The 27,903-nt window shown below is 51.2% G+C and overlaps 2 protein-coding genes and 1 long non-coding RNA gene across 5 annotated transcripts in view; 1 reads left to right on the forward strand and 2 right to left on the reverse strand.

Moving 5' to 3' along the window:
- Positions 1-13,034, reverse strand: part of LOC138846057 (uncharacterized) — a 38,686-nt gene extending 25,652 nt beyond the window's left edge. The window contains exon 1 of the long non-coding RNA XR_011383442.1: positions 12,504-13,034. This is a non-coding gene — a long non-coding RNA (uncharacterized lncRNA). The remainder of the gene's footprint in view (positions 1-12,503) is intronic.
- Positions 13,035-22,684: 9,650 nt separating this feature from the next.
- On the forward strand, positions 22,685-25,907 carry HIGD1B (HIG1 hypoxia inducible domain family member 1B). Of its 3 annotated transcripts, none has more exons than XM_008271625.4 (4): positions 22,685-22,899; positions 24,355-24,505; positions 24,999-25,133; positions 25,769-25,907. In XM_008271625.4, exons 1-4 carry the CDS (start codon positions 22,732-22,734, stop codon positions 25,831-25,833), a joined length of 519 nt encoding a protein of 172 aa, XP_008269847.1. In that variant the 5' UTR covers positions 22,685-22,731; the 3' UTR covers positions 25,834-25,907. The 3 variants fall into 3 exon arrangements, with proteins under 3 accessions (XP_008269847.1, XP_008269848.1, XP_002719491.2); XM_008271626.4 differs by lacking the exon at positions 22,685-22,899 and adding an exon at positions 22,993-23,693; XM_002719445.5 differs by lacking the exon at positions 22,685-22,899 and having other exon boundaries at positions 23,742-24,505.
- A 436-nt stretch (positions 25,908-26,343) lies between these two features.
- EFTUD2 (elongation factor Tu GTP binding domain containing 2) overlaps positions 26,344-27,903 on the reverse strand; it is a 52,368-nt gene continuing 50,808 nt past the window's right edge. Inside the window, exons 26-28 of the mRNA XM_002719444.5 lie at positions 27,343-27,496; positions 27,068-27,175; positions 26,344-26,749 (exon numbers count right to left, since the gene is read on the reverse strand). Coding sequence (XP_002719490.1) covers positions 26,654-26,749; positions 27,068-27,175; positions 27,343-27,496 — 358 coding nt within the window. The 3' untranslated portion in view covers positions 26,344-26,653. The remainder of the gene's footprint in view (positions 26,750-27,067; positions 27,176-27,342; positions 27,497-27,903) is intronic.

A 27,903-nucleotide genomic window follows, 5' to 3' on the forward strand; every position in this document is an offset into this window, starting at 1 on the left:
TCTGTCTCTCTCACTGTCCACTCTGTCAAAAAAAAAAAAAAAAAGTTTAGCAGCAGGTGTTCTGGCACAGTGGAGTAAGCACCACTTGGGTTGCCCACATTCCACACTGAACTGCCAGTTCAAGTCTCACATCCTCTGCTTCAGATCTAGCTTCCTGGGAGGGAGCGAATCACGGTTCATGTGCATGGGCCCTTGTCACCCACATGGGTGGCAGTGACCCAAGTACCTGAGTCATCATTTGCTGCTTCCCTAGGTGCACATTAGCCAGAAGCTGATATTACGAGCACAGCTGGGACTTGAACCTAGGCATTCCAATATGGGATGTGGGTGTCCTTAGACAGCCCACCCCTATACACATCCTTTTATATATCAATTCTAATTCTCAACTTTTCCCCAACAAATATGCTCAAAGACACACAGAGTAATACAAGAGAACATTCACTGCAGTACTGTTTTTTTTTTTTTTTTAAGATTTATTTGAAAGTCTGAGTTACAGAGAGAGAGAGAGAGAGAGAGAGAGAGAGAGAGAGGTCTTCCATCCACTGGTTCACTCCCCAATTAGCCACGATGGCCAGAGCTATGCTGATCTGAAGCCAGGAGCCAGGAGCTTCTTCCAGGTCTTCCATATGGGTGCAGGGGCCCAAGGACTTGGGCCATCTTCTACTGCTTTCCCAGGCCATAGCAGAGAGCTGGATTGGAAGTGGAGCAGCTGAGTCTCGAACCGGCATCCATATGGGATGCTAGAGCTTCAGGCCAGGGCATTAACCCACTGCACCACAGCGCCGGCCCCATGCAGTACTGTTGATAATGGGGCCAGCATTGTGGTGTAGTGGGTAACGCCACCACTTGCAATGTCAGCATCCCCTAAGGGCACTAGTTTGTGTCCTGGCTACTTCACTTCCTATGCAGCTTCTTGCTAATGGCCTGGGAAAGCAGTAGAAGATGGCCCAAGTGCTTGGGTCCTTGCTTACCCACATGGGAGACCCAGAAGAAGCTCCTGGTTCCTGGCTTCTGCCTGTCCCAGCCCTGGCCGTTGTGGCCATCTGGGGAGTGAACCAGAAGATTAAGGATCTCTCCTTGGCCGGCGCCGCGGCTCAATAGGCTAATCCTCTGCCTTGCGGCGCCGGCACACCGGGTTCTAGTCCCGGTCAGGATACCAGATTCTGTCCCAGTTGCCTCTCTTCCAGGCCAGCTCTCTGTTATGGCCCGGGAGTGCAGTGGAGGATGGCCCAAGTCCTTGGGCCCTGCACCCACATGGGAGACCAGGAGAAGCACCTGGTTCCTGGCTTCAGATCAGCGCGGTGCGCCGGCCGTGGCAGCCATTGGAGGGTGAACCAACGGCAAAAGGAAGACCTTTCTCTCTGTCTCTCTCTCACTGTCCACTCTGCCTGTCAAAAAATAAATAAAAAATAAATAAAAATAAAAAGGATCTCTCCTCCTTCTCTCTTCAAATAAATAAATAAGTCTTTAAAAAAAGCCTATCAGTAAGGAATTGGATAACTGGATAAAACTTATGGAGCATCAAGTAATCAAAAAGGAGAAGGAGGGTAGGCATTTGGCAACAAATGAAGATGCCACGTGGGATGCTCGTATCTCATCAGAGGTACCTGGCTCAAGTCTTAGCTCAGCTTTTTTTTTTTTTTTTTTTTTTTTTGAAAGGCAGGGTGGACAGTGAGAGAGAGAGAGAGAGAAAGGTCTTCTTTTGCCATTGGTTCACCCTCCAATGGCCACCGCGCTGCGGCCGGTGCACTGTGCTGATCCGAAGGCAGGAGCCAGGTGCTTCTCCTGGTCTCCCATGCGGGTGCAGGGCCCAAGGACTTGGGCCATCCTCCACTGCACTCCCGGGCCATAGCAGAGAGCTGGCCTAGAAGAGAGGCAACTGGGACAGAATCCAGCGCTCCGACCGGGACTAGAACCTGGTGTGCCGGCGCCGCAAGGCGGAGGATTAGCATATTGAGCCGCAGCGCCGTTGGCTCAGCTTTTAACCCAACTTTCTGCTAATGTGAACCCTAGGAGGCAGAGATGATGGCTCAAGTGCTTGGGTCCCTGCCATACATATGGGAGACCTGGATTGAGCTCTTGGGCATTTGGGGATTGGGCCACTGGATAGCTGTGCTCTGTCTTGTAGGAACTAAGCAAAAAAAAAAAAAAAAAAAAAAATTAGAAAGCAGGCTATAGAACAGTTTGTATAATATGGGCACTGTGGCACAGTAGGTTAAACCTCCACCTCTGGTGCTGGAATGCCACATGGGTGTCGTTGTGTGTCCAGGCTGCTCCTCTTCCATTCCAGCTCTCTGCTTATGGCCTGGGAAAGCAATGGAAGATGGCCCAAGCACTTGGGCCCCTGCACCCACGTGAGAGACCCAGAAGAAGCTCCTGGCTTCAGATCAGCCCAGCTCTGGCCATTGCATACATCTGGGGAGCGAACCAGCAGATGGAAGACTCTCTCTGTCTCTCCCTCTGTCTTTAACTCTGCCTCTCAATAAATAAGCCTTTAAAAAAAAAAGAAAAAGAAGACAGTATATATTTTGTGCCACTATTTATGTGTTGGGGTTGGGGAAGAGATTGAAAAACAAGGGATATCACACAAAACAGAAAATAGAATTTGCCTCTGTGGGGAAAAAACGTGCAGTTAAGACACCTGTTTCCTGTATCCGAGCACCTGGGTCTGAACCCCAGCTTCTGCTAGTGTAGACCTCGGGAGCAGCAGTGGTGGCTCGAGCAGTCGGTTCCTTCCACCCGTGTGGCAGACCTGGACTGAGTGCCGGGCTCCCAGCCATCATGGGCATTTGCCCAGTAAACCAGAGGATGGCAATTCTCTCTGCAAATATCTCAAATAAAAATTTTAAAATGAGTAATTAAATAAATTCTGTAAGGCAAGTGTATCATTTAAAAAAAAAACTGTAATTTTTAAAAAGTCAATGAAGTGGAATTCTTAAGTACAGAACCATCACCTTCAGCCTCAAAGTATAAAAATCCCTTTCTTGAGACATTATAATGTTCCTTGGTCCAGCAAATGGCAAGAAATCAATTATTAGAGCTAGATACAGTGTGTCAAAGAAAAAGCCTCACCTTACCCAGAAAAAATAATTCATTAAATGCGAGTGCATTAGTAACATGGCAGTAGTGTTTCTGGCACCTCATTAACAGCGGGGAGCGGTGTATCCATTTCAGCCTTGTGGAGTGCAGAGGGAAATTAATTTTTTTATTTTATTGAGTCCTCATGAGAAGATGAAGTTAGATCATTTTAGACATTTTTAAAAGCGGCTCACTAGGCTAATCCTCCACCTTGCGGCGCCGGCACACAGGGTTCTAGTCCCGGTTGGGGCGCCGGATTCTGTCCCGGTTGCTCCTCTTCCAGGCCAGCTCTCTGCTGTGGCCAGGGAGTGCAGTGGAGGATGGCCCAGGTGCTTGGGCCCTGCACCCCATGGGAGACCAGGAAAAGCACCTGGCTCCTGGCTCCTGCCATTGGATCAGCGCGGTGCGCCGGCCGCGGCAGCCATTGGAGGGTGAACCAACGGCAAAAGGAAGACCTTTCTCTCTGTCTCTCTCTCTCTCACTGTCCACTCTGCCTGTCCAAAAAAAAAAAAAAAAAAAAGCAATAATAATAATGAATTTAAATATGTTTTCATGGTTCAGAAATAATGGTATTGTGAATGGCATTTGGCATTTTGATTGAATAGAAAAAGCAATAAAACTGGTTGTACTCTGAAAAAGAAAAAAAAAAGCCTCACCTTACATTACTTTATTTCATCAACAGTCTGCCTGAACACGGCAGAGATCATCTTCCCAGGAGAACAGATTCACCAATATTGGGTATCTTATATATAGGTGATCACTGTATTTTGGACTATTAAAACTACTGAAGATTGATCCAGTTAAAGCTAGCTAGTAGTAAGTTTACAATAATGAGGTTTCCACTAAAAGACACTACAAGGGCCAGGGTTGTGGCTCTGCAGGTTAAGCTGCTGCCTGCAATGCCAGCATCTCACACGGATACTGGTTCAAGTCCCAGCTACTCCATTTCAGATCCAGCTCTCTGCTAATGTGCCTAGGAAAGCAACAGGTGTTCCAAGCAGTTGGGCCCCTGCCACCCACATGGAGTTCCAGGCTCCTGGCTTTGTAGCCATCCAGGAGTCAACAGGTGAATGAGAGCTCTCTCTCCCTCTCTGTAACTCAGCCTTTCAAATAAATATTCTTTAAAAAAAAAAAAAAAAAAAAAAACATACACACACACAACTTCACTACGGGGTCAGTGCTGTGGCGTGATGGGTAAACCCGCTGCCTACAGTGCTGGCATCCCATATGGCTGCTCTGCTTCCAATCCAGCTCTCTGCTATGGCCTGGGAAAGCAGCAGAAGATGGCCCAAATCCTTGGGCCCCTGCACACACGTGGAAGACCTGGAAGAAACTCCTGGCTCCTGGCTTCGGATTGGCACAGCTCCAGCTGTTGCAGCCATCTGGGGAGTGAGCCAGTAAATAGAAGACCTATATCTCTCTCTCTCTCTGCCTCTCCTCTCTGTGTAACTCTGACTTTCAAATAAATAAAATCTTTAAAAAAAAAAAAAAACATTTCACTACAACCAGGAGCTTCAAATAAAAAGTAACTACACATATAAGTGAATGACCGAATACACAGATGAACTATGAGCCAGGGGCTGGGGGCACCAGGCTACCCGAGACAGACATCACTGCTGACTTTAGAGAATTTATAGTCAAATGGTAGAATAGGGATTTCAGAAATGCCGAAAGAAAACTGTGAGAAACACTATGAGAGGAAAGTGCGAGGTACTAGAGGAGCGTGCTGATCTGGGAGGATCAACAGGGCTTCTCTGCAGAAGTGACATTTAAGCAGGTTCCAAAGACTATGGAGTTGCCTCCCGGGCAGAGGGATTACAAGCATGCAGCATGTGCAAGGGCCCTGGGGTGAGCTTTGAACTTTCCAGGAATAGAAAAAAGATCAGTATGACTGAACCAAAGAAAATAAGAACGAACGTATAAACAGATGGTTCTGGAGAAGTAGGCAATGCCAGACCACACCTTGTTAAGTGAAGATACAAGGCTTTCAAGGTAAACATTGCAAGTTTTCTGATAACTGACTTAATCAACATCCTTAAAAAGGTAATTTTCTAATGGCTGTGGAAAGAACAGATGAGGGTGCACTGCTTAGGGACATGCACATATGCAGTAAAGTACTAGGAAATGCAAAGGGGGAAATAAATCAGGTTCACGGTCTGGTAGGGGATGCCATCAGACAGGTCAAGACTCAAGCGTAAGGGCACTATTTTATTTCTGAAACTGCAACGAGGATACACGGGCATTTATGGTAGTATGACATTACTTTCTAAGTTCTCATTTCTACATTTTCTCTTTTTAGTAAAAGAAAGTTAGAAACAACTATGATGATCTCAGGAAGCAGTGGCCTGGATCAGGAAGGGGAGAGAGGTGGTGGGGAGTTATTTTAGCAGTCTGATCTTAGACTGTTTGAAACTAAGATTGAGAGCTCAGTTTGGACAACTAAATTCAGATTACCTGAATCTCAGTGGAGTCGCTGAGCAAGGAGCTGAGATCAAAAAAGGGACCTGGCCGGCGCCGCGGCTCACTAGGCTAATCCTCCGCCTTGCGGCGCCGGCACACCAGGTTCTAGTCCCAGTCGGGGTGCCGGATTCTGTCCCGGTTGCCCCTCTTCCAGGCCAGCTCTCTGCTGTGGCCAGGGAGTTCAGTAGAGGATGGCCCAAGTCCTTGGGCCCTGCATCCCATGAGAGACCAGGATAAGTACCTGGCTCCTGCCATCAGATTAGCGTGGTGCGCCGGCCGCGGTGGCCATTGGAGGGTGAACCAACGGCAAAGGAAGACCTTTCTGTCTCTCTCACTGTCCACTCTGCCTGTCAAAAAATATAAAAAAATAAAATAAAATAAAATAAATAAAAAGACTTCACAAACCACATTGGAGTACCTGGTTCCAGGCCCAGCCCCGGCTCCTGATTGCAGTTTCCCAACAATTCAGACTCGGTGATGGCTTAAGTAACTGAGCTCCTGCCAACTGACTCAACTGCAGGCCTCGGTGCCAGCCCCAGTGCAGGCCCAGCACTGGTCACCATAGGTATGGAGAAGCAACCAGCACATGGGAGCGCTGTCTCTCTGCCTCTCAAATGCAAAAATCAAAAAAACCAAAAAGGAGCCTCCTAATCATTACACATTGCACTCATGTATCCAGTATTAAAGTCAATTACACAGACATATATGTGGGCAGGCATTTGGCCTAACAGTTATGATGCTAGTTAGGATGCCTGCATCCCACGCTGCACTACTGGGTTTGATCTCTGGCAGTGGCTTAAGTAGCTGAGTTCCTGTCAGCCACGTGGAAGGCCTGGACTGTGTTCTTTGCTCCTGGGCAAGGCAGGCATTTTGTGAGTGAACCAACCAGTGCGTGACTGCACTCTCCTATGTTTCTCTCTGCCTCTCAAACACACACACACACACACACACACATTGGATCTAGGCTACAGATACTCAAAATATATATGGTAACTGAAGTCACAAAATGAATAAGATTAGAGTAAGAAAAGATCTTGTAGAATTCTAAAGACAGCTGGTGGGGCTCTAAGGAAACAGTCAGAGAAAGACGGAAAATTAGAACCCAGAAGAAAATAGAGTATTTCAGGAAGGAAAACTCTGAATCCAAATAAAAATCTACTCTGCCTCGATAACTAGGAATCCCAGGTCCAAGAATGAGTCAAAGGGCATTACTCAAAAATAGAATCCAGCTCTGCTTTCCCCTGAGTTAAAAGGAGTATTATAACTCATTAATGAGGAAACAATAAATTCAGCCACAACTAATAAATCCTACAAAGATGCGGATGAAAGCTATCTTTATTTAACTATCTGGGAGCTGGATGTAGTCTAGAAGAGTGGGGTGCGTGTAGGGGTTGTGGTGCAGTAGGTTAAGCTGTCCCTTGGCACCCCTGCATCCCATACTGGAGTTGCTGGTTCAAGTCCTAGCTGTTCTGCAATTCAAATCCAGCTTCTTTTTTAAAGAATTATTTATTTATTTGTAAGAGTGACAAAGAGAGATCTTCCAAATGGCCATCTTCCATCTGCTTCCACCTCCCCAAATGGCCATGACAGCCAGGTCTGGGCCAGGCTGAAGACAGGAGCCAGGAACTTCATCTAGGTCTCCCATGTGGGTGGCAGGAGCCCAAGTACTCAGGCCATCTTTCACTGTCTTCTCAAATGAATTAGCAGGGAGCTGGATCAGAGGCAGAGCGGCCAGGACTCAAACCAGCACACAAGCAGCAGCTTAACCTACTGCACCACAACGCCAGCCCCAGACTAAGCTTACCAATGCCCCTGGGAGGCAGCAAACGACGGCCCGGCCACCCATATGGGCAACAAGGATGGAGCTCCTGGCTCCTGGCTTTGGCCTGGCTCAGCCCACGATACTGTGGGCATCTGGGGAGTGAACTACTGGATGGAAGAGCTCTCTGAATCTCCCTCTCTTTGTCACTGTGCTTTTCACATAAACAAATATATCTTAAAAAAAAGTTGGGAGCCGGCGCCGTGGCTCAATAGGCTAATCCTCCACCTTGCGGCGCCGGCACACCGGGTTCTAGTCCCGGTTGGGGCGCCGGATTCTGTCCCGGTTGCCCCTCTTCCAGGCCAGCTCTCTGCTATGGCCAGGGAGTGCAGTGGAGGATGGCCCAGGTGCTTGGGCCCTGCACCCCATGGGAGACCAGGAAAAGCACCTGGCTCCTGGCTCCTGCCAGGATCAGCGCGGTGCGCCGGCTGCAGCGGCAGCCATTGGAGGGTGAACCAACGGCAAAAGGAAGACCTTTCTCTCTCTGTCTCTCTCTCTCACTGTCCACTCTGCCTGTCAAAAAAAAAAAAAAAAAAAAAAAAAAAAAAAAAAAAAGTTGGGGTATATGAAATTTATTCATTTTCTATAGAGGAAAAACATCAAACTTACTCAAAAAACCCTATATGTCATTTGCTTCAAAGATTTGCAAAAACTACCAATGGTTAAACCTATTTTAAAAAAATTTGAGGGGCAGAGAGCTAAGAGAGAGACAACCCATCTGCTGGTTCACTGCCCAAAGGCCAGCTATGGCCAGGCTGAAGCTGGGAATGGAAGCCAAATCTATGTCTCCCACAGGGATCCAAGTGTTCGAGCCACCACAACTCCAAACAATTTTTAAAATGACATCATCCTTGGGGCTGGCATTGTGGCACAGTGTATTAAGCCATCGCTTGCAGTGCTAGCATCCTATATGGATGCAGGTTCCAGTCCCATCCACTCTACTTCCAATCCAGCTCCCTGGTAATGTGCATGGGAAAGCAGCAGAAGGTGGCCCAAGTGCTTGGGCCTCTGTCCCAACATGGGAGATCCAGATGAAGCTCCTGGTCCTGGCTTCAGCCTGGCCCAGCCTCAGCTCCAGCCATTGTGGCCATTTTGGGAGTGAACCAGTAGGTGAAAGATATCTCTCTGTAACTCCTTCAAATAAACAAATCTAAAAAAAAAAAAAAAAAATTTATTTATTCAAAAGGCAACATTACAGATACAGAAGAGACAGAGATCTTCCATCCGCTGGTTCACTCCCAGGTTGAAGCCAGGTGGCAGGAGCCCACCTTGGGCCAAGCACTTGGGCCTAACTTCTGCTGCTCTTCCCAGGCCATTAGCAGGGAGCTGGATTGAAAGTGGAGCAGCTGGGACTCCAAGCTGTGCCTGTATTGGATGTCAGTGTTGCAGGCAGTAGTTTACCTGCTAGGCCACAATGCTGGGCGCCGAGAACAGGTGTCTTAATCACTAGGTTAAATGCCTGTCCTCAGACTTTTTTAAATGTTTATCAAAAATCACTCTGAGAGCCAAAAAACATGCAGTATTCATCTCTGTCTTCAGCATCTGAGTGCCAGACATAAATACTTAATTTAAAAAAGTACACTGAATGAGTGGACACTCGATACTTCTGTGCAAACTGTGCTGGAGCTACAGCGATGCAGCCTCAAAGACAAGCTTCGACTGAGCGCTCCACTCATGAGTTCCTCACAAGACTTCATTTCTCTGGAGATAATACGCTCTCTGTAAAGACATTATCTCATGCTTGTCACAGGAAAACCCTTTAGGCAGCACATTCTACAGGTACGAGAAAGAAAATAAACCTCAAGGAGTGTGTGCTGTCAGCCAACCACACTCTGCAAAACTGTAGGCCAACCAGGATTGCCTATCTGGTCATTCATGCTTGAGATCTGTAGAATACAGTGTTAATAGGTGCTTACTTCCACTCATGCTAAACTTAACAGCTGTAGCAACACATTGGAAGAGCACCTGCTGACACTTAACTGGTATTAACAGTTCAGAACTGTTTTCTATGTCTGAATTTCAATCAAAATCTATCTTCTCATACCTGTTCTTACAGAAATGGTCTTATAATAAAAAGAACAATCCTTTTCTTTGCCTAATTTCTATCAGATTTTTTAAAACAGGAGTAACACATGTTACTACAAGCATGAGTTCAGAAATACGTAATTATATCGTTGCATTTAATTATCCAGATTCATTTAAAAAAAAAGTAGGGAAAGGTCATTTTGGCATAGTGGGGTTAAGCTACCACCTGTGTTGCCATCGTCCCTTATGGGCTATGGTTCAAGTCCCAGCTGCTCCACTTCTGATCTAGCTCCCTGCTAATGTGCCTGGGAAAGCAGTAAGAGATGGTGGGAGACTTGTATGGAGTTTCAGGCTCCTGGCTTCAGCCTGGTCCAGCTCTGGCTACTGCATCCATTTGAGAAATGAACCAGAAAATGGCAGATCTCTCTCTCACACACAGTGTCTCTCCTCTCCCTGTAATTCTGCCTCTCAAATAAAGTAAATCTTAAAAAGGGGGAGCGAGGCCGGCGCCGCGGCTCACTAGGCTAATCCTCCGCCTAGCGGCGCCGGCACACCGGGTTCTAGTCCCGGTTGGGGCGCTGGATTCTGTCCCGGTTGCCCCTCTTCCAGGCCAGCTCTCTGCTGTGGCCCGGGAGTGCAGTGGAGGATGGCCCAGGTGCTTGGGCCCTGCACCCCATGGGAGACCAGGAAAAGCACCTGGCTCCTGGCTCCTGCCATCGGATCAGCGCGGTGCGCCGGCCGCAGCGTGCCAGCCGCGGTGGCCATTGGAGGGTAAACCAACGGCAAAGGAAGACCTTTCTCTCTGTCTCTCTCTCTCACTGTCCACTCTGCCTGTAAAAAAAAAAGGGGGGGGGGGCGGGTAGGTAGCAGGAATTGGCACTCATCCCTTGCTGAAGACCTGACTACATCCCATACTGGAATGTCTGGGTGTGAGTTCCTGCTCTGCTTCCAATTCAAATTCCTGCTAACACCCACCACAGCAGGTACAGGTGATAACTCAAGTACCTGCATCCCTGCCACCCATGTGGGAGACCCAGATGGAGTTCCTGGCTGCTGGCTTTGGTTTGCCCAGGCCCAGCTGTTGCTGGAATTTGGGGAGTGAACCAGTAGATGAAGAACTCTCTCTCTGTGTTGCTCTTTCAAATAAAAGCAAACAACAACAAAGAACACATCTCATTAATTTTGAAATGAGAACATACTTCACATACAGCAACAGTTATTTCAGATTTGTCACTCTGCACTGAATTAGGCATAGGACACTGTATTTATTAAGAGAATGATCCTCTGCATTTTAATTATATATATATATAAAATATTCCATGACCCCAATAACAGAATTGAGTCTGGAACTGGGGGCTAATCAAAGATAAAACTATACTCCACTCCTTCGGCTGCTTTATACAAATATGAGAACAAAAATTAACAAAAGATAACACCACTTATTTGCTTATGATTGATAAATCCTCTGAATTAAAGGCTAAAACTCAATTCTACCTTCATGCATAAAGAAAATTATTGGCTCCTTTTTGTTTTTTTCTTAAAAGAGAGAATTGAGGCTCTTTAGAGCCAAGTATTGATAGAAAACCAATTCTGAATTCAAACCATTTAAAAAGTTAAAAGTGCTGTCTGAAAAAAATGCACAATGGTTTAGGACAACTAGTACATGATATCAAGTCATGACGAATCAGGACAAATATTAACAGTACTTATGTATAACTTCTATGTCATCTCTTGCTACAGCACTCTGTGGACAAAGATCCGGCAAAATTAAAGACAGATTTGTTTACCAGAGCTTTTTACCTTTTACCCAAAGGAGTTTCTTTAATTCTGCTACTCTATAGCACCCACAAAATCCAAAGCAACTGCAATATACGTACAAGCTCAAAAACGAAATGAGCAAAGTTAACCACAATTCATGTATTTTTATAGTCATGGGCTCTGGAATTGTTTTTTTAATGGGGGAGGGGTATTTCAATCTTGTTCTGAGTAACACCTCTGTCCCGCTTAGAGGGCTCCTAAATCTTTGATTCCACAGTTATTTATGCTTTCTCCCTGCGGATCCTAATGCACTCGACAAACAGTTTTCTGCTGAGCAGGAAATGAACAGCCCCGTTCATCTGTGTAGTTTCACGGCGCTTTCTCAGACATGTTCACCCGAATGTCCACACAACACCGAGCTAACGATGCTAGATTCACCGGCACACGAGCTAACACGGCCCTGGAGCTCACCCTAGCCCGACGCACTCCACTTCACAGTCGCCGCTAACAAAATAAGGCACAATGAAGTCAACACTACCGCCAGTCCTCAAGGAACAAAGATTCCTTCAAACGATAAAACCACGCTCGCCCCAGGAAAAGCAACCCGAATCAAGACTCCGAAACAAAATCGCAACAACAACAAAAAAAGGAACCACCACCCAAACTCTGGAGCGCACAGCGCCGTCAATCTTTTCGATCCGAAGCTCCAAGCGCAGCCGCCAAGCACAACTGCCCGCAATCGCCGCGTTAGCGCCTTTTCTGAATTTCGAATCCGGAGACTCGGGAGGAAACCACACAACAGTCCCCCAAAGTTTCACCAAGTCGGGGGGAAAGTCCTTCCAAGTGGAGAAAGCGCCGTCCAGCAAGGGGCGCCGAGCCCAGCCCTCCGGCCCCCAGCCCGCCCACCTCCAGGGCGGCGGGCGTCCGGGCCGGGAGGTGATGGAGAGGGCGTCGAAGGAGCCGGCGCGCTCGGAGATGCCCGGGGCCGAGGCCGGGCAGACAAAGAGCAGCCCGCGAAGCGCCCCTAACCGCCCGGAGTTGCTGAGAGCGCCGCCCCGGTGCGCGCCGCCGGAGCCGCCCCCCGAGCCGTTTCCCTCCCAATTTGGGAACCGCGCGCCTGCGGACAAAGAGGGAGGGCGCGCCGGGGGCCGGGGCGGGACGCGGGCGGCGACGCCCCTCCAGGCGCGGCGGGAAGCCCTCGGCGGCGCCCCCTGTGGCTCCCCCAGCCCCGGCCGCGCTCCACCCCGCACCCCCGCGCCCCTCGGCCCCTCGGCGGGCTTCCCCCACGAGTTCGCCCGCCGCCGCCCCCCGGGACCCCGCCCCGGTCGCTTCTCCTCAGCCGGCCCTGCGGTCCCCCCCTCACCGGGCGGCGAGTTTCCCCGGAGCCGCCTCCTCCGCCGGGCCTCGGCCCGTCCCGCTGGCCGCCGCCTCATGTGCCCCGCGTCGCCATCGCCGTCGCCGCCACCTTCGCTTCTCCTCCACCCGCTTCGCGGCCGCCGCCTTCGCCTCAGTCTCCAGCCGAGGCTGAAGCCGCTCCCGCCGCCTCCACCTCCCGCTCCCGCCGCCGGGACCCGCGGAGAGGCGCCTGCGCACTACACGCCGCGGTGGGGGCGGGGGCGTCCCGCCGCGGCCTGGGAGCAGGGGGCGCGCGGCACGTGGCGCTCGGGTGGGAGGGGGCGCCCGGAGCGCGCGGGCGGCGGCGCGGACTGCAACTTTGCGCGGCGGGGTCCGAGCGGTCCCCGCGGTGCCTGACGCGGTCGAGGCGCGGCGCGCGTGGCTCCCACCGGCGCGGAGACTGCAGCCGGGATGGGAGCTGACCGCTCCCGGGCAGTCCATCCCTCCGGCGTGACTTGGGGGGACGGGAGTCCCGACGGCGGAGCCTCAGCTTGAGCTAACGGCGCCGGGAGGACACGCCTCACCTGGGGTGCCCTGGGTTGGTTCCTGGAGCCCTGGAGTTGCTGTGTGCGCTCAGCCTCTCCGTGGTCCAGCGGAACGTGGGATGCTGATGCCACGACCTGGGCTCCGGTGTGCAGCTGCTGCACGACCCCACGGGCCCTGCGTGGGGCAATCGTCCTAGTTTCCTACGGTCGTGGCTTTTAGAGGCATTCTACGTACTTTTGAGGTCCTGGACTTCTGGAACTAGAAAGACCCTAATAGGCCATTTCCTCTTAACTCCTTGCATCCCAGCAGAAAACATTTCAAAGGGCTGTCTCAAAGTCTTCACGAATAAAATCTCCATTTTTAAACTGCCGATTAAGAAGCCGAAAACGTCCCAAAGGCTTTAAGTAGAGCGGAAACCTGCGTAACAAAGGAAGACTGAGGCGATGGAGCCGGTACCTGGTGCCCTCCGGGTCTGGCTCGAGCATCGCGATGCAGATGGGCAGGCTCCCGTGCCGCCCTTTTGACCAGAAGAGCAGCCCAGCTCTGACAAGCGGGGCGGCGCCCTGCGGGTCCGACTCGCCCGCGGAAGCCAAGCCCTCGGGCCGCTTCAGAGGTGGGCATCTGGCCTGCTGACAAGTTTTGTTTGGCCAGAAGAATGTTTTCCAAAACTGAGTTGTACGCCCAAATTGTTAAAATGTGGACTTCTGGATTCTGTCTAAAAAAAAAAAGCCTAAAAGTGTGCTCCAGCGGGCTGAGCCCCTGTGTCCCGGGGCAGCTACTTGGGGGTAATGTTTGTTTATTCAGGGCAGACACCTGTCCTTCCATTGCTTGAGGCTTTGGTCATTTGTTTGGTCTGAGTATTTGTTACTTCTCTCTGTGCTTGCTGTGGCCCATTCTGCCCCACCCCCACCCCCACCCCATCCCATTGCTCCTTTACTGATGAACTTAACTTGGCAGATGCGGGACCAGGCATTGTGGAGCAACTGGTTAAGCCCCCATATTGGAGTGCCTGGGTTCTGGTTCAAGTTCAGACGGATGGAACTCGTGGCTCCTGGCTTCAGCCTGCCCCAGCCAGGCTGCTGTTGGCATCTGGAAGTTTTCTATCACTCTGCTTTTCAAATAAGTTAAAAATGAAAAAAAAAAATGACAAGCGTGAAGACCCTATAGATACATGAAAATACTAAGAACATAATAACAAAAATAAAACATGACATCTTTATTTTTTAAAAAAGTGTATTTTCATTATTTGAAACAACAACAGAGACAGAGAATCTTCCATCAACTGGTTCACTCCCCCAAATGCCTACAACAGCCGGGCACAGGCCAATCCCTAACTAGGAGCCCAGAACTCAATCCAGCTCTCCCTGCAGGTTGCAGAGACCCAAGTACTTGACCCTGTGTGTATTAGTGGGAAGCTGGAATTGGAAGCCAAGCCAGTACTCAAATGCAGGCACTCAGATATGGGATGACAGGAGAGACAGAGATCTGCCAGTCACTGGTTCATTCCTCAAATGTCCTCAATGGCCATAGCTGGATCAGGCCAAAGCGGGGGAGCCAGGAACTCTATCTGGATGTCCCATTTGTGTGCCAGTGGCCCAAACACTTGGGCCATCTTCTGCTGCTTTCCCAGGTGCGTTAGCAGGGAGCTGGATTGGAAGTAGAGCAGCTGGGACATGAACCCATTCCCAAATGAGATGCAGGCGGTAGCTTAAGCCACTATGCCACAATGCCAGCCCCAAGAACAATGCCATTTTCAAAGTTATATGGAGTTGTTATGGCTCAAACAGCTGGGTCCCTGTAGGAGATGTGGATTTGGCAACTGGTATCCCTATGGGATGCCCAGCATTGCAAGCAAGAGCTTAACCTGCTGCTGCTGCTGGTATTAACAATGAACTTTTCTGGCCGGCGCCGCGGCTCACTAGGCTAATCCTCCGCCTAGCGGCGCCGGCACACCAGGTTCTAGTCCCGGTCGGGGCGCCGGATTCTGTCCCGGTTGCCCCTCTTCCAGGCCAGCTCTCTGCTGTGGCCCGGGAGTGCAGTGGAGGATGGCCCAGGTGCTTGGGCCCTGCACCCCATGGGAGACCAGGAAAAGCACCTGGCTCCTGGCTCCTGCCACCGGATCAGCGCGGTGCGCCGGCCGCGGCGGCCATTGGAGGGTGAACCAATGGCAAAGGAAGACCTTTCTCTTTGTCTCTCTCTCACTGTCCACTCTGCCTGTCAAAAAATAAAAAAAAAAAAATTAAAAAAATTAAAAATTAAAAAAAACAATGAACTTTTCTTTTATTTAAAGATGTATGTATTTGTTTGAAAGGCAGAGTTACAGGAAGGGAGTGGCAGAGGCAGAGAGAGAGAGATCATGAATACACTGTTCCACTTCCCAAATGGCCACAGTGGCCAGGGCTGGGCCAGGCCAAATCCAGGAGCCAGGAGCTTTATCCCAGTATCCAAATAGGGGCTTGAGTACTTGGTGCCCATTTCTGCTGCCCTCCCAGGTGTATTAGCAGGGAGCTGAGTTGGAAGTGGAGCAGCCACTTCCACCAGACAGAGCCCATATGGGATGTTGGCACTGCAGGCAGAGGCTTAACCCACTGTGCCACAGTACTAGCCCCAAATAATCCACCTAAAAAATATATTTATTTGGAGGCCAGCGCCGCGGCTCACTAGGCTAATCCTCCACCTAGCGGTGCCGGCACACCGGGTTCTATGTATTTTATTAGGCCGGCGCCGCGGCTCACTGGGCTAATCCTCCGCCTTGCGGCGCCAGCACACCGGGTTCTAGTCCCGGCTGGGGTGCCGGATTCTGTCCCGGTTGCCCCTCTTCCAGGCCAGCTCTCTGCTGTGGCCAGGGAGTGCAGTGGAGGATGGCCCAAGTGCTTGGGCCCTGCACCCCATTGGAGACCAGGATAAGTACCTGGCTCCTGCCATCGGATCAGCACAGTGTGCAGGCCGTAGCGCGCTGGCCATTGGAGGGTGAACCAACGGCAAAGGAAGACCTTTATCTCTGTCTCTCTCTCTCTCTCACTGTCCACTCTGCCTGTCAAAAAATAAAAAAAAAAAAAAAGAAAAGAAAAATCTATTTATTTGAAAGGCAGAGTTACAGAGAGAGAAAGAAAGATAGCAAGAGATCTTCCATCCACTGCTTCACTCCCCAAATGGCCACAACTCTGGACTGGGTCAGGTGGAAGTCGGGAGCCAGGAGCTTCCTCCAGATCTCCCACATAAATGCAGGGCCCAAGGACTTGGTCCATCCTCTGCAACTGTCCCAGGAGAGAGCTGGATTGGATGCGGAACAGCCCGGACTCCAACCGACAAACCATGAGATGCCAGCACTGCAGGCAGTGCCCTAACCTACTGCACTACAGTAGCAGCCCCAGATAATGCACTTTTAAGTGGCATATTAAGACTTCAATTTCTCGTTAGGTATTATCTTCCTATAAATTCAAGAATGAACCTGCGGGGAAGACTTCCCATCTTTTGTCATTGCCCATTCTTGTTTTTATTTTATTTTATTTTATTTCTTATTTTATTTGTTTCTTTTTCGTGGTTAGGGGAAAATAATTTCTAAATTGTCACTACTGAGGCTGGTGCTGTAGCACAGTGGGTTAAAGCCCCAGTCTGCAGTGCCAGCATCCCATATGGATGCAAGTTCAAGTCCCAGCTGTTCCATTTCCGATCCAACTTCCTAATGTGCCTGGGAAAGCAGCAGAAGATGGCCCAAGCACATGGACCCCTGAACCCACATGGGAGACCTGAATGAAGCCCTGGTCATTGCAGCCATTTGGGAAGTGAATCAGCAGATGGAAGACCTCTCTGTCTCTATCTCTCTCTTTAACACTGTCTTTCAAATAAATAAAATAATTCTTAAGAAAAAAATAAAGTCACTACCAAGTTCACCGCAATGTCTCTTCTAGCAGGAAAGCATTTAAAGAGGGTAAAAATGAGACCCTAGGAAGCAGCTAAATTGTTTTACCTGTAGGTCGTTCAAGAAACAGAATCTCAAGAAACAGGTCAGAACCCAAGGCCAGAGGCCCTTGGGCCAGGTGGTCACCAGGAACAGAAGCAGGCCTGGTTATCCACTGGAATGAGAGCTCCCAGAAGGCAGGAGCGCCGCGTGCCAGCTCCCGGGACACAGCCGGCACGTAGCAGGTAACTAGCAAGCATATACATATGGAATGAATGAGTGAATGGAAAGCTTGCCATTTCTGGAACAAAAAAGGCAGGCTATAGGAGGGAAAGAAAAAAAAAAAAAAAAGCCCAGTTTTTAAACAAGGAAATGGGTCTTTCCAGCGCTTGGCAGGCAGCAGCACAGTCGGGAGCTATGAGAACCACACCACTTCGAATTCACATGGGACCCAAGCAGGAAAGGATCAAAACCCTGTTTGGGAACTCGAGAGTCGCCCTGGGGCTCTGTGGTTTTGGGGACAGTAGGGTCAACTTGAAGGCTGCAGTGTGTCACTGTTTCCATTACACGCTTTCCAGGGTCCCCACTTGGTGGTAAATGCAGAGCAGACTCCTGTCTTGGAGGATGGGAGCAGAGGCCCGGAATGGTAGGACTGGGAATGTTCCCTGTTGGCAACAGGCGTCCTGCCCGCCCCAGACTGGCTGGCTGGTGAGGAAGAACGGGCAGCACGTTCCTGCTTACACCCGCAGTGGGAGGGGTATTAGCAGCTGTACAAAGCGCTCGTCTCCACTAATCCTCAGTTTCGGTTACCCTGTCTGATTCTCCCGGCCTCTGCCTACAGGAATGTGGGCTAAAGCAGATTTTTTTTTTTTTAATAGGTAATACAAGAAGTACAGAAGGAGCAGTCCTCCCTCCCTCCATTCAGGTGTCTCCCGGTTAGCAGTTTCTTGTGCATTAACACTGGATTTTAAATTAAGGTTGGGAGCAGGCATTTGGACTGTTGGCGCCAGCTGGGATGCAAGCATCCTATATTGCAGTGCGTGGGTTCAAGTCCTGCCTCTGCTCCCAATTCCACTCCTGCTTCCTGCTAATGCAAACCCTGGGAGGCAGTAGTGATGGCTCAAGTACTTGGGTCTCTGTCATCCACATGGTACACGTGGATTATGTTCCTGGCTTCCACCCAGCTCAGCTCAGATCCCATCATTAGAGGAATTTGGGGAGTGAATCAGCAGATGGGGGTTCTCTTTGGCTTTCCTCCTCTCTCTGCCTCTCAAATAAATAAATACTTAAATTAAGACCTATGACCAACACTGTGGCGTAGCAGGTAAAGCTGACGCCTGCACTGCTGATATCCCATATGGGCACCAGTTCGAGTCCTGGCTGCTTCACTTCCCATCCAGCTCTCCAAAATGGCCTGGAAAAACAGCAGAAGATGTCCCAAGATCTTGGGCCCCTGCACCTACATGGGAGACCCTAAAGAAATTCCTAGCTCCTGGCTTCAGATTGACCCAGCTCCAGCCATTATAGCCATCTAGGGAGTGTATCAGTGGATGGAGGACCTCTCTCTCTCTGCCTCTCTGTCACTCTGCCTTTCAAGTAAATAAATAAATCTTAAAAAAAAAAAAAAAAGATGGTTGTGGGAATGAGATGATGAAATATATGTGAATCATATGTAAATTTTAAAGAATTTTTATTTAAACATTTACTCACTTGCATTTATTTTTGAAAGGCAGAGTGAGAGAGAGAGAACATCTTCTATTGGCTGGTTCACTCTCCAAATGGCTGCAACAGCCAGGCCTGGGCCAGGGTGAAACCAGGAGCCAGAACCGCATCTGCTCTCCCACGTTGGTGGCAGGGGCTCAATTACCTGGGCCATCATCTGCAGCCTCCCAGAGTGAGTGCTGGCAGGATGCTGGATCAGAAATGGGCCAGGACTCGAACCCTAGGAGTTTGAGTATGGGATGTGGGCATTCCAAGTGGTGGCTTAATCTGCTATGCCAAAACACCCACCACACATTGTAAGTGGTCATACATTAGTTTTGCATTATAAAGTGGTATATGGTTGTCACCACTTTTGAGTAGATGGTTTGTTTATTTGCTGTGTGATCTGGGTGTATTAACCTCTCTGAGCCTGGATTTCCTATAAAACGGAAATTGTGAGATGGACCTGTTGGGGCTGCTGTGAGGATTAAATGAAACCTGCAAAGTGCCTGAACCATGTAGGCGCCACAGCCAGCAGTCCCCTCCTGTGGTGTGCTCTGGAGGCAGCTGGGTAACTGGGATGTTCAAAAGCAACCAACTCAAGGACCTTCACAAACATTTCTTGTTTTCTTTTTTTAAAGGTTTATTTATTTATTTGAAAGGCAGAGTTACAGAGAGGCAGAGAGAGAGAAAGACAGAGGTCTTCCATCCGCTGATTCATTCCCCAGATGGCCACAAGGGCTGGAGCTGCTCCGATCTCAAGCCAGGAGCCAGGAGCTTCTTCCGGGTCTCCCACACAGGTGCAGGGGCCCGAGCGCTTGGGCCATCCTCCACTGCTTTCCCAGGCCACAGCAAAGAGCTGGATCGGAAGTGGAGCAGCCAGGACTTGAATTGGCACCCATGTGGGATGCTGGCACTGCAGGTGGCCTCCACAAACATGTCACATTTGTCATCTAATACAGTAGTCCCTACTGTTTTCCTGTGTGGCTCAGAACTGCTCCTTCAAAGACATGATTCTGTAACATCAGTGACGACCACAGCCCAATTCCATCTCCCACCACCCTACTCATGTCCTCTCTCTCTCTCTCTCTCTCTCTCTCTCTTTTTTTTTTTTAAAGATTATTTGTTTGAAAGAGAAAGAGAGAGAGAGTATTCCATCCGCTGGTTCACTCCCCAATTGGCTGCAATGGCACAATTGCACCGATCTGAAGCCAGTAGCCAGGAGCTTCTTCCACCCATATGGCATGCCGGCACTGCCGCTATGCCACAGAGCCAGTCCCTACTCGTGTCCTCTTGACGTATTTCGTACAAATTTTTAATTTCTTGAGACAGCCCTTGCTCTCATCCACTGGTTCACTCCTCAAATGCCCTGCCTGTTGGCAGACACCAGGAATCCAATCCAGGTCTCCTTCCATGTTGAGTGGCAAGGACCCAATCACTTCAGCCATCACTACTGCCTCCTAGGGTGAACAGTATCAGGAAACTGGAATCCGGAGCAGACCCGGACTTGAACCCAGGCACTCAGATATGGGATGCAGATGTTTTAGCCACTAGGCCAAACACTGGCCCTCAAGATTTGTGGGCACTGAAAGCACTTTCCTGGCCCTCAGGCTGCCCTTGGACAAATGCTACAAGGTCCTTGGAACCCAATGTCTTTAAAGAGAGGAGTGCTGACACCCTCCCCACCCCAGGTACCTCCTAGAGGCTGCCTCAGCCTCGCCATGTTATCTAGAAACGTCCACTGCCCCCGCCTGTCCCTGTTACCCTGCTCTTTGTCCCTCAGATTCCCCTGCACAGGACACTCTGGCCTACTGTGTTCTCCAGCCCCATTCTCACTCCAGCTGGGAGCACCCTTTGTGCTGCTAGTTCATTCTCCATCATCCCAGGCGCAGCTCAGGGTAGAAGCTCCGGGTCAATTCCCTCCTTTCTGGTGACTCAGCTCCTGTAGGCTATGCGGAACAGAACTGTGCCTTAGATTGTGTTCACAGCCTCAAGAGTTAGTGTCCCCCTCCTGTCCCTTCCCCTTCAGTGCAAGAGGGAGAACAGGCCTGAAGCGTCTGGCTAGGATGCGGAGGCCCAAGCTTGGGGCACGGTGGCCAGGGAGGGATGGGATGGGTGTGAATTTGGTTACCTTCCTGTATGCGGCCGGGGCTTTCTGCTTTTCTCCCAGCCTCCAGCCAGTGGACAGGGAATTCTAACAGCCATCTCTTGAGCCCTTACAGTAAGCACCCCCCTCCCGGGGGTAGAGCCTACCTCCAGCTTGAGAGACACACTCACAACTTCAGTGGCATAACCAGTGTTTGGAGTGGTTGGTCTAATTGATTCCACAGCTGACTCTGGCCTACGCTAATCTTTCTGCATCAGTCATTTAGACCCCTTAAAACCGGAATTTCTTTTAATGTGACCTGATTTGGAAGAGAGATTTTCTAAGCAAATCACTAAATGTAGAAATATTTAAATGGAAACCATTATTGAAGACTTGGCATATTAACAAAAATGATGCTATCCCAATGTTATCTTATCTGTTTGCTAAAACAGGACTCTGTTCTTTGGAAGTTTTAGTCACTGTATGTTCTCACAAGGTTTGAAATAAAAAGTAATCTTATTTCTCCTGTTTCAACACTTGCTCTCCACTTTGCATACATTCTCCCAACAGTCCAGAGTGGTTAGATTAGTCTTGGGGAATGGTTTGAAGTCAGGTCCTGGGGCACGTGTTTGGTGCAACGGGTAAGATGCCACCTGGGAGACCAGCCTCCTGTACTGGAGTGTTTGAACTTCTTGCACCCTGGAGGCAGCAGGTGATAGCTCAAGTGGCTGGGATCCTGCCAACTCCATGGAAGATGCAGACCGAGTACTAGGCTCCTGGCCCAGGCCGGCTGTTCTGGGCATTTGGGGAGTGAACCAGCAGACAGATCTGTGTGTCCTGCCTGTCCTTCTTTGCTTTAACTGAGAATAATTTGTTTTTGAAAAGTCTTGTCCCGGCCGGCGCCGTGGCTCAATAGGCTAATCCTCCACCTTGCGGCGCCGGCACACCGGGTTCTAGTCCCGGTCGGGGCGCCGGATTCTGTCCCGGTTGCCCCTCTTCCAGGCCAGCTCTCTGCTATGGCCAGGGAGTGCAGTGGAGGATGGCCCAGGTGCTTGGGCCCTGCACCCCATGGGAGACCAGGAAAAAGCACCTGGATCCTGGCTCCTGCCATCGGATCAGCGCGGTGCGCCGGCTGCAGCGGCGGCCATTGGAGGGTGAACCAACGGCAAAGGAAGACCTTTCTCTCTCTGTCTCTCTCTCTCACTGTCCACTCTGCCTGTCAAAAAAAAAAAAAAAAAAAAAAAAAAAAAAAAAAAAAAAGTCTTGTCCCTTTTCTATCACTTACTGTAACTGAACCTCAGTTTTTTTTGGTCTGTGAAATGGGGATAAAATAAGCAGTCTACATAAAGCAGTTAGCACACTGCTTGGCCCATATAAAGTGTAAGTCACAGAACTGTAATGGTTTTCTCAGCCCTGGACTGATGGGAGAACCAACCCAGTCTCAACAGGGAGAAGTGGAACTTTGCTCTCCAGAGCCTGCTCCATTTTTTTTTTTTTTATTTTTATTTATTTATTTGAAAGGTAGAGTTGCAGACAGTGAAAGGGAGAGACAGAGAGAAAGGTCTTCCTTTCGTTGGTTCACTCCCCAGATGGCCACAACTGCGCCGATCTGAAGCCAGGAGCCAGGCGCCTCTTCCCGGTCTCCCACATGGGTGCAGGGGCCCAAGGACCTGGGCCACCCTCCACTGCTGTCCCAGACCATAGCAGAGAGCTGGATTGGAAGAGGAGCAACCTGGACTAGAACCAGTGCCCATATGGGATGCCGGCGCTGCAGGCGGAGGATTAACCTACTGCACCATGGCGCCGGCCCCCGCCTGCTCCATTCTTCAAAGGGCTTGGGAGTCTGCCACCCCGTAGTCTCTGGCCTGGACCAGTAAGCCCACGGATCACCCAGGTCCTGAGAATTCAGGCTCCTGCTGGGACCTGGTGTGTGTGAAAGGCTGGGAGGAGAGTTCCCATGGACAGCGGGGCTACGTGACGGCCCTGGGGAATCACTGTGACCCTGGGACTCTGCCTAGAGCCATGAGGGCTGGGGAGAGAAAGAGGCTCATCAGCTGCTGGACAAATCCCCCCTGCCAAAAAAGCCCATGCAGCATGGACACATGGGCTGAGAGTCATCGGGGAAAGGACAAAGGCCTGGGATGGAGCGGGACTCTCCACAGGGCACCCCGATTGCTCCCCGCTTGCGTAGTAAGTACTCTTCTCCCGGCCTCCTCAGGGGAGCCATGATTGGCCAGCCCTGGGGAGGTGAGAGTTGCAGTTGGCCAGATCTGGGTTCAGAGCATGGCGCTGTCATTTTCCTGCCGTGTGTTCCTGGGTGTGCCACGCAGCCTGCTTTGTGAACTACTTACCAAAGAGAAAAGTTGAGGGATCTGAAATACAAATATCGAGACCAGTCCAATGCTAATGCCAGCCACTGTCATCCTGTCACCGGAGTGGGCACTGGCCCCACAGGCGGCAGAGAGCTCTGGAGCCCCGAGGGATGTCCCATTGGTTTCTAACTCTGGACAGATCTCCTGGGCCCAGAAAGCAGTGCTGGAGGGATCAAGACGGAGACCATTGAGACTGTCTCCCACAGTTGGGGTGTCTTACTGACATGCACACCGAGGCAGTGTAACTTGTGTGTGTATGTGTGTGGGGGGAGACCAGGATCTCTGCCAGTCCCTGCTTGTGTATCACAATCCCCATTCCCACAGTGTCTGATGCAGCCACTCCTGTCCAGAGATCCAGCCTAGCTGGAGCTCCCGCCATCTGGTCTAACATGCCTTCCCAGGGCCCGGAGCTCAGCAGACGGGGGGTTAAGACAAATGTCCTGTCCTATCTCCTCCCCTTGCCTCTCTCACTTCAAAGTCTCCATAAAGTCCAAGCTGCTGCTTCCTTGACCCCATAGTGGCGGCTCCCACCACAGCTCTTGACTGGTTCAGAACAGCAGATGCTCGGTCCCGGCGTGGCTGCGCACTCTCCACTTTCTAGCCTCTCCTAGGGTAAGAACCAGCATGCTAGGACTGGGGGCCACCGGGACAGGAGGGGCAACCAGAAAAAGTTGACTCAAGCAGGATGGGTCTCAGAAGACCTCCCACTGGTGTAACTCCTGGTCTCAGTCTAGTCTGAGTGAGAAGAGCGCACAAGTTCCCAGCCCAGCGAGGGAGGTAGAAGACTGATAACTGGGGGGCTGGCAAGGAATAGGGAAGCAGTTCAAGGACTGAAGTGTGTCCCTTTAGTATCCATGTGCAGAAACAAGGCAGCTTATAACAAATCAATGTCCGGTCACTGGAATCTGTGGCTCTGGCTCCCTGGGGACAGAGCCTGCTCTGCAGCCCTCTTAGAAGCAACTGTCACAGACCCAAGACTACGGGGACTCCAAGATTCAGGCCCTGTGCCTTCTGCTCTCATCTGTGGATTTTTCCAGCTGTTTTTCTTGGCTCAAGGATTACACCGAAGTGTAAAGTCGGAATAAGCGAGGGAATAGGCAGATGTTAGGAAGGAGACATGGAGAAAGTGGCTGCTGGTGGCCCAGCACCCGACACAGGACACCCGGGAGGGGCATCTTTTCAAGGAGAGGCTGAGCTGGGCATGGTGTGGCTCGCAGCAGTTAACCCCCTCCTTCCCACTCTGGAATTTTTACTGTGGGGTGCCTCCTTCCAGGACTGGGCTGAAACCTACGGATCCCAGCTGTCGGCATCGGGGTCCACAATCATGTCTGCTAACAAAGGCTGGTGGGTGCCACCTGAGGGCGAGGAGAGTGTTTCTGGAAAGTTCCTGAGGAAGACCAGGGAGTCTCCGCTGGTGCCTATAGGTAAGCAGGGAAGGGAATGGGGGCAAGGCGTTCGTGCATCTGAGTCTTTTCAAATAAAGCACAAGTCAGAGAACTCATCTGGTCCTGCACACTGAGCAAGGTAACAGCAGCAGAGGTGCCAGGGACAAGCCTGACAATGACATGAGGGAATCTGGATGGGCAGAGGTGGTGGCTGGCTGAGTGCATGGGACACAGGCGTCCCAACACCAGCCTCAGCATGGGCAGGCTCAGATACATACCAGGATGTGGGTGCCGGCAGAGGGTGAAGGACCCAGAGCGGAGCTAAGTGGGGACGGTGCGTGACAACGATGGGCTATCATCTGTACACGGGGGAGGGAGTCACTTTGAAAATGCCGAGGGGAAGCTCATCTTCCAGGGGTACTCCCCCACCCCGAACCTGCAGGAGAGTGGCTGTTTACCTAGTGCCGCATTTCTCATCGGGGAGCACTATGCCTCGTGGCTGAGGCCAGGAGGTCTTGTGCTCTGCCCACAGGCTTAGGAGGCTGCTTGCTGGTGGCAACTTACAGGATTTATCGGCTGAAGGCTCGGGGGTCCACCAAGATGTCCATACACCTGATCCACACCCGAGTAGCAGCACAGGCCTGTGCCGTGGGTGCCATTATGCTAGGTGAGTAGGTTGGTGGGGTCCCAGGAGAATGAGGGCAAAATAGATTAGGCAAAGTCTGGCTCTGAGTCCTGACAGTGGAAGGGACTGCGACTTCAGTTCCTGCTCCTTGCACCAGGCTCTCCATCAGGCCTGTGGGGACAACCTGGACACAGAGCCATTTCCAGGGTTCCCTGTTCAACCTCCTATCCCTGGCCTAAGGTGAGGGTATGCAGCCCGTTCCGACAAGATGCCCCAGAGGGATAGAGTCACGCGGCAGGATGTACACACTCCAATTCTCTTCCTCCCGGGATTAGAGAGCAGAGAGCTACTCGTTGAGTGACAGTGGACAAATCCCGCTCACCGAGCCTCAGTTTTCCCACTAAACCCTAACCGTGGTCACCCCTCGCCTGCCTGCTTCACAGGTTTCTGTGAGGTTCCCCCAGACAATACGCAGGAGCGCTCTGTCAGGTGGGCTGTTTGCCCGGGCTGCCTGGTCAGATGTTGGAGCAGCTGCTGGCACCTGGGGCAGAAAGACGAGTGAGGCAGCTGGGCTCTTAAGGGAACGGCTGTAGACCGAACCCCAGGGACACCTGGGAGAACCAGCGCACAGGTGCAGGGCTCCATGCCAAGGGGCCTTTCTCCTTCTCCCTACACAGGCGCTGTGTACACAATGTACCGAGATTACAGCAAGAGGACAGCACCGGATGCTGGGGAGAAGTAGACTCACGGGGACCGGGGTAGTCAGACTTCTGCGGCAATCCCTGTGTGCTCCTAATAAAGAAGTCTTGTGGAAAAGCAACAGTCTCTTCTTCATGGGCAGAGAAAAGAGTAAGGGACCCATGGTGGTGGCTGGTGAGAGGACCTAGAAAAATGGCCACAAATCCAAGTGCTCTGGCCCCTAACTCCAGGGCAAGAGAGATTCTTAAGAGGTAGCAGTATCCTGAGGAGGTGTAGCAGGCCTCGGAGCCCGGCAACCCAACCAGCTCATACACCTCAGGTCCCACCAGAGCAGCATGGCGTGGGTGGGAGGGTGGGGCATGCTCAGGGGACCATGGAGTTCGGAGGCAGGAAGGAGCCTACAGCTGGGAGCAGAGGCAGTGAAGCCTCAAGGGAGATGACGTACATCCAGAATGTAGGGGCCAGGACTGGACGGGATGTGGGGGTGGGGATGAAAGAGGCACAAGAAGGCAGAAGTCGGAATGTTCTGTTCACTTACGAACCATGGCTAAGGTTGAACTTGTAAAAATAAATTCCATGTTATTCCAAAGACAGGGCCCCTTGGAGTTAAACACTTTCATCCTTCTCTTTCCTTGAGCCCAAGTTCCTCTTTTTCTTGGAAATGGAGCCAGGTGGAGGCCACAGAAGAAACATGAGGGAACAATGCTCCTCCCCTACTGGGGCTCTGGGTTGGAAGTCCGTGGGCTTTTCAAGGCGAGCACAGTGTTTCCAGGACACTTTCTGACAAGGTGAAGGGCCCAGCAGGCCTCAGCCTCAAGCCCGGGAGCCGCACCTACGGCAAGCAGTGTCAGCAGGCCCCACACTCACATGGGGTAATTGAGCACAACATCCTGTTTGGCAAGCTCCAGCAACATAGGGTCGTCGAAGAACTTGCTGATGCTCACGTCTTCACTCAGGCCCTGCAGAGAGTGGGAGAGACGTGAGAATGAGGCCTACGGGGGCTGACTGGCTGGGGCCATCCAAGACCTATGCTTGCAGGGGAGGCTGCAGGGCTACAGGGGCTCATCACAGCTGAGGGGAAGGCCCTCCTTTCCTGGCCAGACTGGGCCCCAGGTCTGGCCACACGAGGAGTTTCCAGATCGCACCTGTCTACATGCAATAAACTGTTGTCAGTCTACAGGCCCTTGGGAAAGGGCTCAAGGGAAAAATGGAGAGACCCAGCTCCTGCTGAGCCCTAGGGGAGTTGAGGGTTGGTAATGGGCCTGAGGGACACACACCTTCCTCCGACGGGTTTTGATCATGAATTCTCGGGCCAGGTGAGGGGCTGGCTGGGGCTCCAAGGGGCGGATGACAATGCTCTTGTCCAGGGGATCACCGGGTACAATCTGAAAGGCAAGGGGGATTCAGGTGGTGTCCAGGCAGCCTTCCCAGAGAAGTCAAGCCCCAGAAGCAGGGCTCTTCTCTAGGAAGGCAGGGCTTGCAAGGGGAACAGGGCAAAGGTTAGCCTTGTGGGGTGGGAGGCCACACCTGCTGGCCTGAACAGCCTTCTCACCTGCCAGTGGTGGAAGACAGACAGGGAAAAGGCCTGTCCCTGGGTATGCGTCCGGAGATCAGTTTCAAACCCAAAAGAATCAATGGCCGGGATGAAAGCTTTGATGGTGTAGAGTGGCGAGCCTGGGATGGGTGCATCCTGAGTCACGTGTCCCCTGCGATGGAAAAACAAAGGCTGAGGCCTTGGCTGTGCAGAAACCAAAAGCCAAACTGCAGTGTGGCTTCTGCTGCCCCAGATGCATTCCAGCTTGGAGCTCCCAGAGTAATTCTCTGTGGAAGTCAAAGGGACAGCAACCTCTGGGCAGAACACGGGAGTGGGGACACTGAAGGGACAGGGTGCTACAGACTTGCTTCAGCACCCAGCACTCTCCACCAGGGACTCTCTGGGAGTGGGGGTGGGGGCTCAGAGGAAATCTCAAATTGTAACCTGGAGTAAAGCTCGTCGCTTTCCTATTTCTTCTAGAAAGTACACTCACTGGGTCTGGAGAGGGGAGGGGAGTCCCATCTCTCCCCCAGCACAGCAGCTGCTGCTTCCTGTACCCTCTGGCTCCCAGCACTCCCC

Source organism: Oryctolagus cuniculus, chromosome 17 (assembly GCF_964237555.1).
Source record: "Oryctolagus cuniculus chromosome 17, mOryCun1.1, whole genome shotgun sequence".
Classification (NCBI taxonomy): Eukaryota; Metazoa; Chordata; class Mammalia; order Lagomorpha; family Leporidae; genus Oryctolagus; species Oryctolagus cuniculus.

What these genes read in the sequence shown, in the direction of transcription:
- HIGD1B (XM_008271625.4), top strand. Translation starts at nt 22,732, where the DNA reads ATGAGGGCTGGGGAGAGAAAGAGGCTCATCAGCTGCTGGACAAATCCC. An exon ending in GTCTCCGCTGGTGCCTATAG is followed by an intron (nt 24,506 to 24,998) that starts GTAAGCAGGGAA and finishes CTCTGCCCACAG; the next exon opens with GCTTAGGAGGCTGCTTGCTG. An exon ending in CGTGGGTGCCATTATGCTAG is followed by an intron (nt 25,134 to 25,768) that starts GTGAGTAGGTTG and finishes CTCCCTACACAG; the next exon opens with GCGCTGTGTACACAATGTAC.